We start from the raw sequence: 17770 nt of genomic DNA, 5'->3' as shown, positions 1-17770 counted from the left end.
AGAAATAGGAGAGAGAAGTAATAAACCAGATGACTAAGTAGCAATGACTCTGTTGAACAAATGGAAATCCCAAAGAGAAGGAAAGGGTCTCATTTACCACTCTATACTGCCAACTAGAACATGTGAAAATCCTCATTTACACTGACTATTCCTTCCCCACCAGTCCTATTCCACACACATCCCCATCCAGTTGCACACATTCAGCTGGGTCACAAGACTATCCTTCAAACTAAAGGAGTAACAGAAATACCAAAAAACAATGTGTATATTAAGTGACAGCAGGGGAAAACATGAAACATAAATGTAATGTGAAGTACACTGAGTGACGGCAGTTCCACACCAGTAAATCCAATTCCTGTAACAGGATAAATATGGTATCAGGTGTCAAAGCATGACAAAAAAAACCCCAAACCACCACCTAAGGAGCCTTCAGGGATAGATTTTTACAGAAGGTCAAGCAATTGCAGGAGGAATACAATTTACCTAGTTGGGTTGGGTTTGTGGAAGATACCACATACTGTCCGAGAACAAAATTAAATTGGAAGGAAAAAAAGGAGACTGTCAGCACTGCTAACACACCAAGATAGCTCAGCAGTACATTGTCAAAAGGAAGGATCCAGAAAGTGACTCTCAATGACAACAAATCCCCACAGAGAGAAGTTATAAGCAGGGTCCCCCAGGGCTCACTGCTAAGACCATTTCTCATTTGACAGATTATAGGTGACCTGGATAATAAAAAGTTACTTGTATATGTCCACATTTGCAGGCAGGCACAAGAGAATAGTCAAATATTAAAGGAGGCAACAGACAAGGGAAAAGAGCAAATCAGTGTCAGGACACTTCTATTTAGGACAAGCCAATAAAAAAAGAAGCAATGGAATTGGACAAGGATAACAAAGGGAGAATGCACACCCAGCCATAGCTGGAAGTCTGGAAAAGGTGTACCATGAATGCGAATATAAGCACCATCTCCCCCGCGTTGGCCTGGCAGTGGCCAACACAAACTTCCATCTTCTCTCTCCCCTCTCACCACTTAAGGTACTTTCCCATCTGCCTTAGGCTGACCTCTGGTGCTGGTATAGCCCAAAGAGCTGCTGACTTCACACTGGTGCAGATGAGGCCGTGGGATCATCAGGATGTTGGAGATTTTGCCCAGTGAGCTGTCATCAGAAGCCTGGCTCCTCACCTCCTCTGGGGGCAGCGTGCGGCTTTGCAGAGAAGGGCTGCATGAGACGTCATAGGAACTAGAGCTCTTTCTGGTACGACTTTCTCTCTCCCTCACAGACCTGCTGAAAACAGAGAGATATGTCCAGTGATAAGAAAGAAAATAGAGATTAATTCCTAGGTTATCAAGGGGCTTGAACAGGCCCAAGTCATATAAGAGACTGAATACTCAATAGGTGAACTCAAGAAGAGGACTACAAGGAAGCTATCACTATTTTTTTTTACTATGTGGGTACTATATACTTTTGTGCATCATACAATAGAAGAACACTAAAATGCTTCTAGCACAACGGCTGGGAAAAGAGCATGCTTGACTCTTCTGCAATTTTACAGACACCACACCAAGCTGGTAATACAGATGTGGTCTAGAAGATACTAGACCTGAGCCTACAGTGCTAGGAACACATAGCTATAGGGAAACTACTTGGAATTATTAACCACATTAAATTGTACTGGCATCTTCCGGCATGGATTTCTACAAGCTGCTCATATTAACAAATGAGTCCACATGCACAGATTCCTCAGATTTAGGCAATACTACTGAAAGAAGGAAAGCAAAAACATACTTCAAAACAAGTTCATCAGTCTGATACTCCTGAAAAAGCACTAAAATTTACAGATTGTTCAATGAATTTGGCCAGGACCCAAGGATAATTAGCCTTTCTTCTCAGAGGAAAGGCCATTGAGTATTTGAGTACCTGCACTCAACTTCTCTGTTTCTTCTCTCATTCAGAAAGGTATCATTTAGTAGGCATGGAGGTGTTGGGTTGACGGTTGGACTAGATTATCTTAAAGGTCTTTTCCAGCCTTAATGATTCTATGATTTTCAGGGAAGATTCCCCATCACTCCACGTTCAGCACCAGTTACTAAGCAGTGCATCAAACTAATGCTATTTCTACAACTCTGCACAAGTACTTTCTTACCCAGCTTGCAAATCTGCTAGGAACTTAGCAAGGGAGACTAGCTTCATTCTACTTCAGACAAAATTAGAGATGCAGGAAACAGTATACTTAAGCCTTTTCCTAGATCCCACACACTATCTTAGAAGTAAAATACCAGACAACCAGCCATAAATACGAGCTAAAGCTTTTTGTTCAATTGTAAGTACGTGGAGCTTAATTCTCGTTAGATTTTTCAAAGCATTTTATGCATCAAGAAATACACCATAACATGGCTACTCTAGATCTAGCACACTCACAAGCCTCTTACCTGAAAGTGGTACAGCGCTGGGCTCTGGATGGGCCTGGCAGTCTGAACACCTGGGCATCATAGCCATCATAATCTACCTGGATAGGCAGGGCATTCTCAGCATCTTTTGGAGCCCCTAATGCTGAAATAAAAATCATACAGCACTGGAACCTCTTTCAAGAATGTTCAAGATCTGCAAGTTAGAAGTATCCAACTCTCACCACTAAGAAAAGTATCTATTCCAAAAGAAATCACATACAAACATCTCAGGAGCAAACAGCTGGAGCAGCTCAATTATCAAAGCTGGTGCTTCTGGATCAGGGTTGCTAAGACCCTAATATCTTTCCCCCATATATCCAAGACATTAAATTAATAATCAACAAATCAGTGAACAGATGCCTCAAGTTCCCTCACAAGGGAATTGCACATTTCAAAGCATCTTTGAAAGAATGGACATCCTCACTTTTAGAATGTACACCTTCCTGAAACAAGGTGATATTAGAAGAATGCAGGCTTCTCCCACTGTAATTCTGTGGTCATAGCACTGACAACATCCCAAGCCAGTGAACGCCCTCCTGTTCTACTCCCACCAACAGTACCGCTAGCACACCAGCCTGATACCATCTATTTCTCTAGCCAGGTGACAAGCAGCCAGGACAAACTCACCCCTCTGTATTAGTTATTTGCCAAGAAGGCAACTGATATATGCACATTAACATCCTGGATAATGACTATGTGGTTTTGATGGTTTTCTGCAACAATTGTCCCTTCCCCCATCTCATCAGTAGTGTTTTTGCTGAAGTGTCATTGTCTTACTACAGTTGTCTGTTAGTCTGGGAGTCAGTGGGATAGATCATTCCAGAACAGAATTACTCACAGGCATCTCGGTTATTCTTTGCTTTCTCAGTCAGTGGCTGGAGGGTCCAACAAAGGAAGTGTGAAGTGACCAAAAAACACAAAAAAGAAAAAAAGAAAAAGAGAGAGCAAGAAAAAAAGACAGAGAGAAGGGAGACAGTCAGCACATTCTAAGGAAATATCCCCCAGTGCAATCAAGCATCAGGCAAAGTTTATCCTGCTGACTCCGTGAGGCAGCCAGACCACTTCAGAAGTATTAGCTACTGATACTCAGTCACAAACCTGTGTAAAAACACATCTTTGTCAACATCTTTCTTCCTCTCCACGGAGTTCTTTGTTACAAAATAAAACTCTTAATTTTTCTGGTGGCTACAACGTTTCTCACCTAGTTTAATCCTAGAAAGGAAAGACCTACGAACTAGTCCCTCATTCACAGTCCCTACAACAATTATTACAGCTTTGCTTTCACTGTCTTTTAACACAGAAACTTAGTTCCAGCTGTTGGAATACTTGCTAGAAAGATTCTGATGCTTGGCTGAGAAAAGCTATCTGACAAGCTAGTAAGAAAAAAAAAGATAAATCAGAAAGATACCTACTTTCCTTCCTGCCAGCTTGATCCGTGGAGTGAAGCTGTTACACAGGAGCTGGCTTTTGGATGTGTAGAAACTGAAAGAAAAAACAGGGTGGCTCAGCAGTCTTCTAAGAATTGAACATAGTTGGTTAGCTACACAGCAAACAGCCTGTGAATTTCAGCTAGCTGTTAGATGGAGAAAAGGGGATACCTTTCTCTGCTTAAGACAGCATATGGAAGCAAACAGCCCGTGAATTTCAGCTAGCTATTAGACGGAGAAAAGGGGATACCTTTCTCTGCTTAAGACAGCATATGGAAAACACTGACTTGAGAGTGTTAACTTGAGAGAAGCTACTCTTTCCTTAAAGACCAGCCTTTAATTCCCACACTGCCTCAGTCTAGACCTCTTCTTAATATGCTTACATCTGCATTCCCCAGTTCACTTCCTCCTTCTACAGAAAGGTATCCACTTCCACTGTTTATAAAGTATTATGCACTTTACACAACTGTCTCCCTAATTTACATGACAGTAATGACTCATATCAGCTGCTTGAAAACTACAGACTTCCTCCATTTGAAATAATTTATTCATTAAGATGTGTTTCTTGTCATCTGAATCTTTTAAATAGTGCCTTATAATTATAAGCCTTCAAACACCTTTTTCATCTATGGCAGAGATCAGATGCCTTCCAGCCACTCAAAAATACTGGGTATAAGCCACCTATGAATGGTAAATGGTCAGGACAGTCAATTAATGCAGGCAGATAAAATGAGGTATTAAAAGAGAGAAAAAAAACAAACACACCCTACAGCAGAACAAGGACTGAGGAGGTAGTTTTCATCCTGAGCCCTGATCTCTACGTGTAGGGAAAGAAGAGAGAGTATTATGGCACAGAAGTTTAACAGGAAGTGGAACAGAAACCTACCATGTCTTGGAGTGAAGGAATGTAACACTGAGCCTCAGTGTTTCCTGCAACTGTTCCAACATTTATCCATGTTATCTACATTTTCTCTACCCATAACTGTTCACTTGGGATGTAGTTGTTTTCACTAATAACCAATCTAGTTGAAGTGATTGTATTTTTTTATTTAGCTTTCTGACTTCCTTCAAGCATAGCTAAAGGTTAGAACTAAGTTAGCTGGAAAGAGAGCCTAACATCAAGACCTTTTCCTCTGCAAATTGCTTATCATATCTGATATGTTGCATTAATGCCATGAGTTCTGCATGAACACTCCTAGTTCTGCAAGACTATTATAATATATATCTTTGCTTTGCAAGGAGAGCAGAGGAAATAAACAATGAAAGAAGAAAGAGAATTCAACAGATTATAAAGAGGAAAGCAAAGCAGAAGTGTTTAGCAAAGGCTGATAGAGTTTACCTACCTATGGTTTATCCAGTGTGGAATATTGTAGTCATCACCCAGTCTGGAGTCACCAGGTCCACAGCGATTATGGAGCTGTAAGAGTAATTCAGAAGCATAGCAACTAGTTGTGTCTAGCTAGTCACCAAATGAGTAACATTTCTAGTAGGAGCAGAGAGAAGGGAAAAGAAGCATGCATTACCTTAAAGAGTGGTACAGCATGCAATGGTTGTTCCCCCATGCACACCAAGTCCACACCTATCCCTGTAAACAAAGAACAGTAGAGTTTAGCTGTCTATCAAGCAGGACTGATATGCTAAGCCAAAACAGACCATTGATTTGAGCTGAAGGCCCAATTTGTATTCATATCAGATTTTAAGACGTACTTATACTGAAAATGGTAGTTAACAGTCCCGTGGTATGATTACAAACCAACAGTGCCACGGGCAGTAAGAAATGTTTCTTCTAAACTAATGCAAGTCATGCAAGATTATCCTTTAAGGGAAAGGTCTGCATGGACAGATGAAGTTCTCGTTCAAACAAAAGAAATTAAATGCCTATAACTTCTCTGAAAATCTGCCCATTGCAATATGAAGTGTGGACACAAGTCTTCCAGCTGTAAGCCCTCCTTCCAGAGCACACAAGTTACAACAGATACTTTTTCATAGCAAGAAAAGGCTAGAGCTTTTCCAAGTGTACGTTTGCCTTCATAAAGATTGCACAGTATCGTTAGTTATTTACCATTGTCTATCATCCGCTGTTTGGTGAGAATCATAAGGAGTCGATCAACTTCAAATACACCCACACCAGGTGTGATAACCACAGACATCTGGCCAGTCCGATCAAAGTTCCGGTTTATGTAATGCTTGTCAAACACTAAGAGAAAGAATTAGAAAGAACTAACTTTAAAAGAAAAAGGATGCTGGATGGTGTGGGTTTTTTTTCAGAGCAAGGGAGGTGACTCTCTATTAACAGTGGTATTAAATAAGTTTCCACAAAGCATGTGCAAGCATGAGAGGGCTTGTATACAGCCTTGTCCAACCAATAAATGTTAATAAAGCTACAGAAGAGAGAGGAGTTAGGCAGAAAAGAAGAAAAGATGGGAACCAGATACATAAAAAGGAATATTCTTCTCATGTGCTTAGTGTTTCCTTTAAAACATCTCAAAAAACCCCAAAACCAACAAACCAACCCAAAAAAAGCCCAACAAGGTAAAGCCCATTACTAATAATTTTAAATAACATCCTGTGCTCCCTCCCATGGGAGTAACGAGACAGCCATTAAGTGACAAAATGACATCTGATGTACAGAATCACAAAAAGCAGATCTTTGGAGAGCCTTTCCACCCCATCAAATCCATCTCCCTGCTAAAAAAAGATGGATCAGCTTCACCTAAATCATGTTTAATCTAACCTGATTTTGAAGAGGTTCTCGTACAGATACACAGCTAGAAGAAAAAGTTAACAAGGCCCTGTAAATGGTTCCTGAAGCCTGAAATACCCAATACTCAGTTATTTGAGAGGCACTGGTTTTCCAGAGACACACAAGAAAATTTCTTCTGAGGCCAAAAATGACAACATAGCCACCTAATATTCCCCTCCTCTTCACAGTGTTAAGGAACTGGCAACAGAAGTCCACACCCATTCATTGGCAGCTGCTTTAATGGTTCCTCCCCTGTATATTTTTATCCATTGTTCATAACTTACCATTGAATGAAAGATTTATGGCCTCCAGGTAGTTCCCTTGCGCCGAGGTAGAATTGTAACCCGGAGGAAAGCCCTCTGGACAAGTGTTCAAATGGAAAAAAAGAAAAAAATTATCATCTCTGTATAGATTAGCTTTAAAAAAACAAACAAACAAAACACCAAAAACCAAACCCCCTCCCCCCCAAATAAAACTGCATTTGTAGTAAATCCTATCACTCCAACAAATTACAGGCAAAATTGGTATTGGTATATCTCACAGAGAGACCAAGCAAAATAGCCTAGCCAGGAGAGCACTAAGTAGTACAATACCAGACTCCAACTGAAACTAGAGAGTTTACACACAACTTAAAAAAAAAAAAAGAAAAAAAATACATAAAAGGATAGAAGCATGGGGAAGGAGGATTTTTGTACCTGCTTGCTCTAGTCGTACCAACACAGGATACTGGATGAAAAGCTTTTTAATGGTCACAAGCAACGAGGTCCACTCTTCTCGTCTCTCATTCTGAACTACAACTCTAGAAAGAGCACAACTTAATGAGGATCATGAAAGGAAGCTATGAAGAGGAAGTGAGAAGGGATGAACAAACTATAGAAAAAGGAATGCACAAAAAGGTGAGCATTTCTTCCTTCTGCTAGGCAGCACATTAGAACTACTGCACACTTGTGGCAATCACTAAGGTGTAGATGCACACACAAAGCAGGGCACATCCCCAGCCAGAATAATCTCTCACTTCTAAATAGGTGATCAACATTATAAGTCAAATAGCATCACTGTTCTACAAAGCAGTAAGACTGTTAACAAGTCCAAGTTCAGAATCAAATGACAGCTTTGACAGCTGCACCTGTTGTGACCATCAGCCAAAGAGCTCCAGTACCTAACTGGGAACACTTGTGGTTTCAGCAATGGCACCATCAACTACTCAAGAATGTAAAGATCTGAAAAATAGCCAAGCCTTATGCAAAAACTACTCCCAACACAACAGAACTTTATTGGCAATTCCAATAGAGCACAGACAACACAACATTCACATGCACGTGGAAGACTGACTTAGCAAATATGGGTGTGCATTCACAGATGGAACAGGAACTATGCATCAATTTGCTGCCAGTTTCAGACATAGATGTTTTTCACTATCTTAATTCCTTGCAAGGTCCTACAGTTAATAACATGATGTTCTCCACACAAGTTGCACACATACCATGGGACAAGAGGTAAAAGTACTGGGAGGAAGACATACTTATAAAAATCTTCATAAAACCTTCCCTCGTGATCCTGCCTAATTGATGCACGATGCGTTTCAGGAAACTCATCTGAAACAGAAGCAAAAGCATGTATTATCCTATGCTTTTGTACAGAAGTGACTAATCTTTTCTAGTAAGGAGCTGTTATTTCCATTTAAAAAACCCAAACCTTTGAGAAATATCAGCTCTCCTACACAATACTAAAACTGCTTTTAAAACAATATGACAGCTTGACTATGATAAGGAAAATTTGCCATATATTCTTGTATGTAAGGTTTTCACTGCAGTACTTTCGTAACAACGGCTGTGTCCACTGTGCTTGGTAGGGAATACTTTGGACATAAAAAAAAAAAAAAGAGAAAAAAGTCCCCAGCAGCCTGTGACCAACTTTCAAGAGAGAAGGTTTAAAAATAGAAACATGAAAATAAAGAATTTACATACCTATAGATTTTGCTTCGTAAAATGTTCTAGAAAATAGAACCACTGTCACTTCATGGCTGCAATTCTTCTCCTGTCCAGGAAGACCAGATGAAAAAAGAAAACCTTAAGGGTCACATTCAGTAGAAAACTGTGTATTACACAGACACTAACACCCTCTTTCCCCTCACACCTAGGATCAAAGGTAACTAGAAAAAGGTAGGCTGCTGTATTAATAAATCTGCATGAGTGCTGCATATGCCTCTGAAGTAACACAATGGTCTCTCCTGTAGATTCTGTGCTTCTAGGCTATATCACATTTAACAGGAGCACTCTCCACTAGTCTCTAAAGAAAATCCTCTCTGTAGTTGCCAAGATGCAAGATTTTTGTTTAAAAAAAATAAAGACAGTTGACTTTTTTTTTTTTATACATACTCACGGCAATTTGATATTCTTATTTGTTACTGTTTAGAGATACCCCCAACAATTCCAAAGAAATCAAAAATTAGAACTTCACTGAACAGTTACACTGCTAATGCATGCAATGGAATTAAGCTGTAAAGAGCACACTGGCCATCCCCTCAAAAGGAAAAGCTTGAAAAGCCCGTGAGCCCCAGCGTTCCTCAGGCCCCTATCCAACATGGTATAGTAGTACTAAAAGCAAAACAGGTATTTTACAGACATGTGATGCAGGGCTCCTAATAACTCTCCAACGGACCAAAAGCACAATGAAAATGAGACAAATCTGTTGGGCATGCTCCTGCTCTCCTTAACATTTGGGACCATCGTGAGCTGTACTATGCACAAATGTTATACACTTAGGATTTCAGACTCTTTTGCCTTGTCTAGCTATTCTTTCAATTTAGGTTGCAGATTTTATATATGACCTTTTTTGAGTACTGATATGGTTCTCTCTTAAGTCAGTGGAAGTCTGCTGCAGGACTGCTAACAGCAGTTGTACCTGGCTCTGAGCCAGATCATGCACTGAGACAGGAGACAGCTCTGGGTTGTTCAGCCATAAGAGGCAGTGAGGCTTTGTTTGGTTTTGAGGCAGCTCACTTTCAAGAAGCTTGCACATCATCAGTGGCCCATATACTACAGCCTGGAACCACTTCATCCTAAAAGATAGCAGCACTAAACAGATTACACACTGTACCAGGGAAATATTCGGAACTGAGTCCTGGAACAAATAAAGTTGTGTAAAACAGACTTGTGCATTACTGCTCAAGCACAAACATCACAAATATCACACATTTAGTGACTTTAGTCCAGTCAGAGCCTCCACACAAACAAATTGTATGATACAAACACAGCAGATACAACAGATCAGTATTGGGATCACTTGGCACATATATGATTTAATGCAGACCTGCAGTAACCACTCTTTTGATGCCCAGGAGCCACATCTCAAAGTCCTGTAAATCTTAGCACTGAATGACACAACCTGGGTCTTCCTCGAACTGGCACATCAATGGGCTCATTAAGATGGCATTGTCTTGTTCTTTCAGAACAGGATGAACTCAAGCAGCTATTTACCTTCCATTTTGTGAAGAGGTCAGCAAGGAAACCGTTCACAGCTTTCTCAAAGTATAGGTCCCCTGCAAAGCAAACATCTCCAAAGCATCAAATAACAGCAGTTACTTCAACTGTGGGTTATATTTAACCCTGAGATTCTAGGACAATTATTTTCATTAGAATCAGCAGCTGTGTGTGTAATGAAAGCTAATATCACTAAAGTGAAGATGATAAAAAGATTAAAAAGCACGACTATTTCAGAGGATGTAAACAAGACTCTTACTGTAAAAAGGATCTGACCTTTAAATTCCTTCTTCCAACACATTCGCAGCATGCTGGGAAAGCATCTGTACTATCTTTTAGGCATTGTATGCACAACTGATCCCCTGCTCAGTTTTGAATAGTTGCCCAGTTACATATGCCTAAACACATGGTCAAAGGAAGTGGTAAGAGGTTTGCTAAGGAATTACGCCAGAAAAAAAAAAAAGGACAATGACACAGATAAGTGACTCATTCCTAATGCCTGAAGTTTTAATACTTCTAGCTGACTCTACCTGGGCTAAGGCAGGGCTTTTGCTTCCTCGCTAAACCAAATTCAAGAGAAAGCTAAAACATCAAGGTCCTCTTTGCACAGGACTTCCAGACGTTTCTGGTTTCAGGATTCACACAAGCTTACACCTGCCCTCATCCCCAAACATGTTTATATCCACAGAAAACTTTTCCAAGGTTCATAGTCAGCTGGCCTCCTTGACTTCATCACTGAGATAATGGTACTCAGGCCCTACAGTAGGGACAGGAAAATTATGGAATACTCAGGAGACAGAAAAGTGTGGCACTGCAAGTATGGATCTAAGAGGGTACCATAGCACACCTCGGAGCGCTGCCTAGGCCAAAGGCAGGATATTTTAGTTTTCTAGTGGTGGCAGAAATAAATAGTAGTGGCAGTTTTCTAGTAGGGGCAGAAAGGATAGCTGCTGCCATCCACATTTGCAGTCAGGCAGGTCAGTTACCTACATACCATAAATATCAAAATCCCACATTTCACAGCTCATCTGGATAAAAATATAAACCATGGCAGAAGTGGAGCGGAAGACCACCTGCAAAGGAATGAAAGATCTTATGTAAAACAAGGCATATTCACTAAAAGGGCCAAATGCAGAAGTTAACTACAGAGCAACTTATATGACTGTGCCCACTGCATCATAGGGAACTTCCCCTCTAACAAGCTGGCATTTCAACAGTCCAAGTAATTCCTAGTGCTGCCAGTGCAGAAGAGTTGAAGTTTACTAATCATTCATTCTCCTGAATTTATTGCCATTCTTCACCTTACAACACAGCCAATTGAAATGATCCATACAAATCTGCAAGCAAGGTAGAATTACAAGAAACCTGGCAAGGAAAGGAAGGGAAAGACTTCCCCTCCCCTGCTCCCTGAAATCTTACCCGGGTGTCCTCACTGATGTATCCACAAGTGACTTTCTCACTCTTCACCCACAGTTCACCTGCCTGCGCCCTGGAAGAAAAGGAGTGCAGAATATTTACTAACCAGAGTGAATACGAAGATTAGGGAATCAACATTTGAGCAAATAAGGGATGTAACAAAATCTGCATTCAAGGATGACTTGAAGACAGAGTAGAATTTTATTTGGTTAAAACCTGATCTTTAATCCAAAAGATGTCAAACAGTCATTTCCCTCTGCATCTGCACATTTCCTTGTCCCCTTGTCAATCTCAACAGCAACTGAAGTAACCCTCATCTGAACTATTAATACATCTTGGGAAGGGGGAGAAATATTATAAGAGGTAAAAGGAAAATTATTTGGCATTCATCAGAGGCAACAAGTGTGGCTGGCTGGCTGTCCTACTATTAGTTTCTTCCACCCCAAATCAGATAGAAGCCTTCCCCCACCCTGTGGTGCAGACAGAAATCTGTAGAAGAGTAAGAGAACAATAAAACGTGAAGGATTTTTCAGAGAACATTCTCCAGCTAGATACTCTGGACTCACTAATCTAAAGCCGTAAGTAACAGTAAGCCCTCAGAGGAGGCACTGACCTGATACCCGCAAATTCAACTTTTTGGGTGACATATGCACATGTGCTGACCTAAGAAAGAATAGTTACAGGTGTTAAAAGAACAGTAGGCTCAGAGTGAGCAGACCAATTTACAAAAAAAAAAAAAAATTTTCACACTCAAACACCTGACTTTGGCCACAAAATCACGAAAACCACTGAGCATATTTACGACTAATATCTCAGCCTACGGAACCTCTGCAACAGACAACAGAAAATAGTCTTTAACACATATGAACTTTTATTGGGTTCATTTGTCTAATTCACTGCACTTAGAAGAACTAAAGACTGCACTTCAGAGATGCAGAAACAAAATATTCTAATAGGTGGTTATTAAGTGGTACTATCTGAGAGGGGATACTTTAGCATACTTCTACGTGAAAAACATTTGGATTCAATTCCTTCCAAATGTAGTAAATCATTAAAATTCAGAACACAAGAAAAAAAACTCTCAGCATTAGTAATTAACATTACTGCAATTAAGTAGGAAATGATGGGATTAATTTTTTCTGCAACACATTTACATCCATTTCTCCAGCTCTGATGTACCACTTAGAGCATAAATTCCTCAGGAGCTGTTGACACTGGTCTCGTCCTCAGTTTTCTGTATTTTGTAAAACACTTATTTTCTTTTACAGCAAGCAAAGAAAAAGGTATGCAATCTCCTCCACTTTACACATAAGGACAGTAGAGGCCTTACCAAACTTTTCTTCAGTCGCCACATATCCCCACGCCCAATATACTGATCTTTAAAGGTCAGCTCCACCAAGTCCAAGGTCACCTCCTGGGAAACGGAAGAAAAACAGTGCTTAGGTTTTACTTGTTTCTAAGTAGCACCCGTCAATCTGTTAAGAACATAATGTTACAGGGAAGGCCATTCTAAATCAAGTCAATACTCCTAATAGATGCAAGATAAAAGGGAAGTCCCTCAGGATAACTGCCAAAGTTGTGCATGTACCTGGAACTACTGTGAGCTGCAAGACACTGTACAGTGTGACCAGAAAAAGCCCAAGGACTAAATCTGCGCTACAAGTCGCAGTGCAAATTGGAAGCACAAATAAAACAAATTACTTCCATTGTTCATGACATTAAGGAAGCCTCATTTCCTGCAGATTTTTGTCTTATGCCGAATGTAAGCTCTGACTGAAGCTCTTTTGATAGTTGGGACATTCACAAGAGATGCCTCTCTTACAAGGCTCTCTGGTGTCAAATAATGCAAATCCATGCCATGGCTCTTCCTTTGACTAGGCCACTTACTGTTTCTCTTTACTCTGCCTGGTTATTCTGAATTTCTGGAATTTAAATATATTTGAAATTTCTAAATTTCTATCAAGCTGTGTTGAAGCTGGTCCATAGACTTCAAAAAGAGAGCAGGGATGGTAGGGAGAGAAGAAAGAGACACATAACAAACAGTTCAATTGCCCAAGCCTCATTTTCTTAGGAAACAAGGCTAAATACCTTTCAATAAAAAAATGCCTTTTTATCCAATACTACTGTAGATGGAAATTCACAGGGCTCTGATTTGAGCTAAGTGAAGGGACAGATGGAAAAAAGTTGCAAAGTCACACACCTTTGGGTCAACAACATTCACATGGACATCCTGGTATGGCCGCAGTCGGAACACTTGTGCAACTGTCTGATCCACACTTATAGTTTCTGCCACAAAAATGAGAAAGTACAACAGAGAAGTGAACATCCCCAAAAGGTTTCAAGTAGTTTACAAGTACAAAAGCAATACAGTGAGATTGTCATGAAACACTTCGGGCCTCAGCAAAAGACAACAGCTTCTTTCAGCTGTTGCCCAATTTAAGAGTCATTAAAATCAAAGTAGACGAGAGAAACTCAAAGTTTAGGCTGAAATACTTCCTGCAAGAAGAAAATACATACAGCCAGTCAGAATGCAGAAACAAAAATTTAAGGCTAAAAAGCCAATTTTCTTTAAACCATACCCCACATTACTCAACCAAAACCAGATTCAAAATTAGCTATTTGTTTTCTGATAAAGTTATAATCTTTCCATTCCGAAATAGACAAAGCATTGGTTTTCTTACAAAGTTAAACTATATGCATTATTCAGTCATAGGTACAGCCCAATCACATAATCTTTGTCTACGATTTTACTACGCATGCTATGAGTCTAGAGTTTTACCTTTCTGCAAATCTTCCTTAAGTGACTTCACCTGTAGAAGCAGGGGACTAGCATACAAAAAAGAAAAAAGGTAGACAAGTTGAGATACCAACAGCCTACTCTGGTAAATCACTCTCTCAAAACTATTTAGTAGCACGGAGCATGGGATAAGCTAAAGAGAAGCATTAATATTTTCTAGAAAGCTTCATATATCATCCTCTCTGCCTGTCACCCTGTCTTGTTCTTTATCACAGAATCGTACAGGTTGGAAAAGACCTTTAAGATCATCGAGTCCAACCGTAAACCTAACACTACCAGACCACCACTACACCATGTCCCTAAGCACCTCATTGAAATGGCTTTTAAATACTTCCAGGGATGGTGACTCAACCACTTCCCTGGGCAGCCTGTTCCAATGCTTAGCAACCCTTTTGGTGAAGTAAAATTTCCTAATATCCAGTCTAAACCTCCCCTGGCACAACTTGAGGCCATTTCCTCTCGTCCTATCACTTGTTACCTGGGAGAAGAGACTGACCCCCACCTCTCTACAACCTCCTTTCAGGTAGTTGTAGAGCGCGACAAGGTCTCCCCTCAGCCTCCTTTTCTCCAGGCTGAACAATCCCAGGTCCCTCAGCCGCTCCCCATCAGCCTTGTGCTCCAGACCCTTCACCAGCTCCGTTGCCCTTCTCTGGACACGCTCCAGCCCCTCCATGTCTCTCTTGTAGTGAGGGGCCCAAAACTGAACACAGCATTTGAGGTGCGGCCTCACCAGTGCCGAGTACAGGGGCACGGTCACTGCCCTACTCCTGCTGGCCACACTATTTTTGATACAAGCCAGGATGCCATTGGCTTTCTTGGCCACCTGGGCACACTGCTGGCTCATATTCAGCCGGCTGTCAACCAACACCCCCAGGTCCTTTTCCGCCAGGCAGCTTTCCAGCCACTCTTCACCAAGCCTGTAGCGTTGCCTGGGGTTGCTGTGGCCCAAGTGCAGGACCTGGCACTTGGCCTTGTTGAACCTCATACAGTTGCTCCCAGCCCATCGATCCAGCCTGTCCAGGTCCTACTATTATACCTATTACACAATTATACCTATTATAATTGTAAAGTACTCTTTAGGTAAAGATGATACTCTAAATGGGAAAGTCACACAGGAACTCCTCAGAAACTCATACAAGTATACTCCTACTTTTTAGATAAGGGCTGCAGGATGAACAGCTTCATATAAGAACGTTTATGTTTTTATAAACTGACCAGGAAGTTTTAATTTTGCCTAGGATATACTATAGGATGAAAGAATAATCATTAGGTAACAGCAGCTCTATGAAGAGCATAAAGACATTGTAGACTCTATATTCAGGTGCTACTTGCCCTATGAAAGGTCCGCAAACTAACACCAAACACAAAGAATTCCACAAAATTAAAGGAAGAACACCTGCTACAGTTATCCCCTTTACTTTTCTTCAGGCAGAAAAAAAACATGGCAGCATCCTGAAGCAAAGTTATATCAGCTCTAAGAGCCTCTCACTCTAGAAGCCACTGCACACGAACATGCCCTTTCAGTGCTCTAACCACTGAACTGACTTATATCAGCAAAAAGAGAATTCACCTGTATTCATCATTGGGATGTGCAATTTCCACAACATCTCCCAGCTTGATCTGAAGAAATACTTTAGGATTCACCACCAGTTCATCATCTGCAAGACATAAACGAATGAGGAAAACTGCAATGAACAGATATATACCAAACAGAGACACTTGCATGTTTGTATGCAATAGCTTACTCTACGTTAATACACCAGCCCTGGATTAACATGTCAGCAATGCATCATATTCACTACGTGACAGTGCTCCTATCCAGCCCCTGCAGTCTGGCCACTCTTGTGGGCAAAACCTTTTCTTTCAAACCACAGAACTTTCACAAAAGATTTGTTCACCAAAAAAAGTGTGCCTTAATTAGGCAAGCAGAATCTTCTTCTGCATTTTTCATATAACAAGCACCAGCAGGAAAGTAGATAGCTATAGAATTATTAACAAGCTTTATTAACATGCTATGATTTTAAATCTAAAAGTGGGGAACAATCAAATAAATGACATTTTTCTTAGTACACAGAAACACATCTACACACAGTCACAAGTCACTGACTTGTCTGTCACTTATTAAGAGTGACTGAAAGACAAAGTTAAAACAAAAGCAACACAACAAAAGGGCAAGAAGTAGAATGAAGCAATTTTATTTTACAGGTGCAATCTCATTCTGTTCTGACAAATGCAATTTTATTCTGCTGTATCTTGCTATTAAAAAAGAGCTCTCCAAACTCGGGCTGGTAATACTGCTTGTCACATCAAAGTTCCATCTTCACTGTTTTGTTAAAAAGATCAACAAATCAGTTAATTGCTTTCAATTCAGTGAGTGCTGGTCTCACTGTTATGAACCAGGAGATACTGACCACTGCCTCCAAAACCCTTCTTATGTATGACGAGCTTGTACACCTTGTTGGTTCTCATCTTGAATTCCAGTTCTTCTCAGCTGCTTTGAGTAAAAACAGTTGAAGACATCTTGCATATCTAATAAAGAAATGAAAGCAAACACAGATCTCGTCATTACAAACCATTCTTTATACTCTGTGTGAACAAAGCCTGTTGTACCACCACATAGCCAAGCATGCCACACCTGAAAGGCAGGCACATTACCAAGTTTAATAAACATCAGACTAAAAGTTTAGTAATGACCTCTTCCACCAGCATGCCCCATCAGAGAGCTAGTACTGCTCTCTAAAATCATATCTTTTCTACTTCGAGGATAAATTCTGAACCTTGTGTTAAATGCATTAAAATGAATACCCAGACTTATGCCCACTGACAATTATATCTTCTGGTTTTGTCATTTCACCTCTTCCCCATGTCTTTCAAAGACGCTGGAATCCACAGCTGGGTGATCTCACAGCAAGCAGCAGAGCTGTACCCAGCGGAGGGCAGCACTACAGATGTACAGGGCCAGGCAAACACTTGTGTTTGAGGCACTGGTTTGCATTACTTTAACTGCATCAGCCACTGCATCCTGCCCACTTTCATTTAAAATAAAGCATATTTCAACGGAGGACCTCTACTTCTACAATTTACTCTTTTTAGAAGTGCATTTAAACTGGCAATTATCAGGAGGAATAAGGTTTTCTTCATAAAACTATAGCCACATTATTAAAATACAAGCTCTTCTAGTTACAACTGTACTCTTACACCAAATCAAAACGCAGAGGAACTGGAAAGTATGCCTTCCAAACAGACTAGAGCACTGAGCTTGCAGACGTGCTTTTCAGAAAGTCGATTCAATTACCAAGCTGCAAAGACATGGTGGGAAAAAACCGTACATCCCGAGTTTGTTAAAATAAACTCTATAAAACCTTCAAACTTGGAATTGATGTGGGTCTGGAAGAAACAGACACCCGGCTGCAGCCTGCGACGGCAGGACTCGCACCGAGGGCACGACAGGCA

The 17770-nt window shown here is 40.6% G+C and overlaps 1 protein-coding gene across 9 annotated transcripts in view; it reads right to left on the bottom strand.

Moving 5' to 3' along the window:
• Positions 1-17770, bottom strand: part of DEPDC5 (DEP domain containing 5, GATOR1 subcomplex subunit) — a 49527-nt gene that overhangs the window by 30988 nt on the left and 769 nt on the right. For 6 of the 9 annotated variants that reach the window (XM_072880016.1, XM_072880015.1, XM_072880011.1 and 3 more), the window contains exons 2-21: positions 16729-16846; positions 15888-15975; positions 14300-14346; positions 13721-13806; positions 12851-12934; positions 12134-12183; positions 11524-11593; positions 11099-11177; positions 10102-10163; positions 8590-8659; positions 8145-8217; positions 7318-7421; positions 6907-6981; positions 5942-6076; positions 5403-5464; positions 5223-5296; positions 3865-3934; positions 3291-3327; positions 2435-2555; positions 1066-1289 (exon numbers count right to left, since the gene is read on the bottom strand). In XM_072880016.1, the coding sequence (XP_072736117.1) occupies positions 1066-1289; positions 2435-2555; positions 3291-3327; positions 3865-3934; positions 5223-5296; positions 5403-5464; positions 5942-6076; positions 6907-6981; positions 7318-7421; positions 8145-8217; positions 8590-8659; positions 10102-10163; positions 11099-11177; positions 11524-11593; positions 12134-12183; positions 12851-12934; positions 13721-13806; positions 14300-14346; positions 15888-15975; positions 16729-16786 (1669 nt within the window). In that variant the 5' untranslated portion in view covers positions 16787-16846. Of the gene's footprint in view, positions 1-1065; positions 1290-2434; positions 2556-3290; positions 3328-3864; positions 3935-5222; positions 5297-5402; positions 5465-5941; positions 6077-6906; positions 6982-7317; positions 7422-8144; positions 8218-8589; positions 8660-10101; positions 10164-11098; positions 11178-11523; positions 11594-12133; positions 12184-12850; positions 12935-13720; positions 13807-14299; positions 14347-15887; positions 15976-16728; positions 16847-17515; positions 17617-17770 lie in introns of all 9 variants that reach the window. The other 3 variants (XM_072880010.1, XM_072880014.1, XM_072880008.1) reach the window with 2 other exon arrangements.

The sequence above is a fragment of the Ciconia boyciana genome, chromosome 15, assembly GCF_034638445.1.
Source record: "Ciconia boyciana chromosome 15, ASM3463844v1, whole genome shotgun sequence".
Classification (NCBI taxonomy): domain Eukaryota; kingdom Metazoa; phylum Chordata; class Aves; order Ciconiiformes; family Ciconiidae; genus Ciconia; species Ciconia boyciana.
This window is presented reverse-complemented; position numbering and strand designations above follow the sequence as displayed.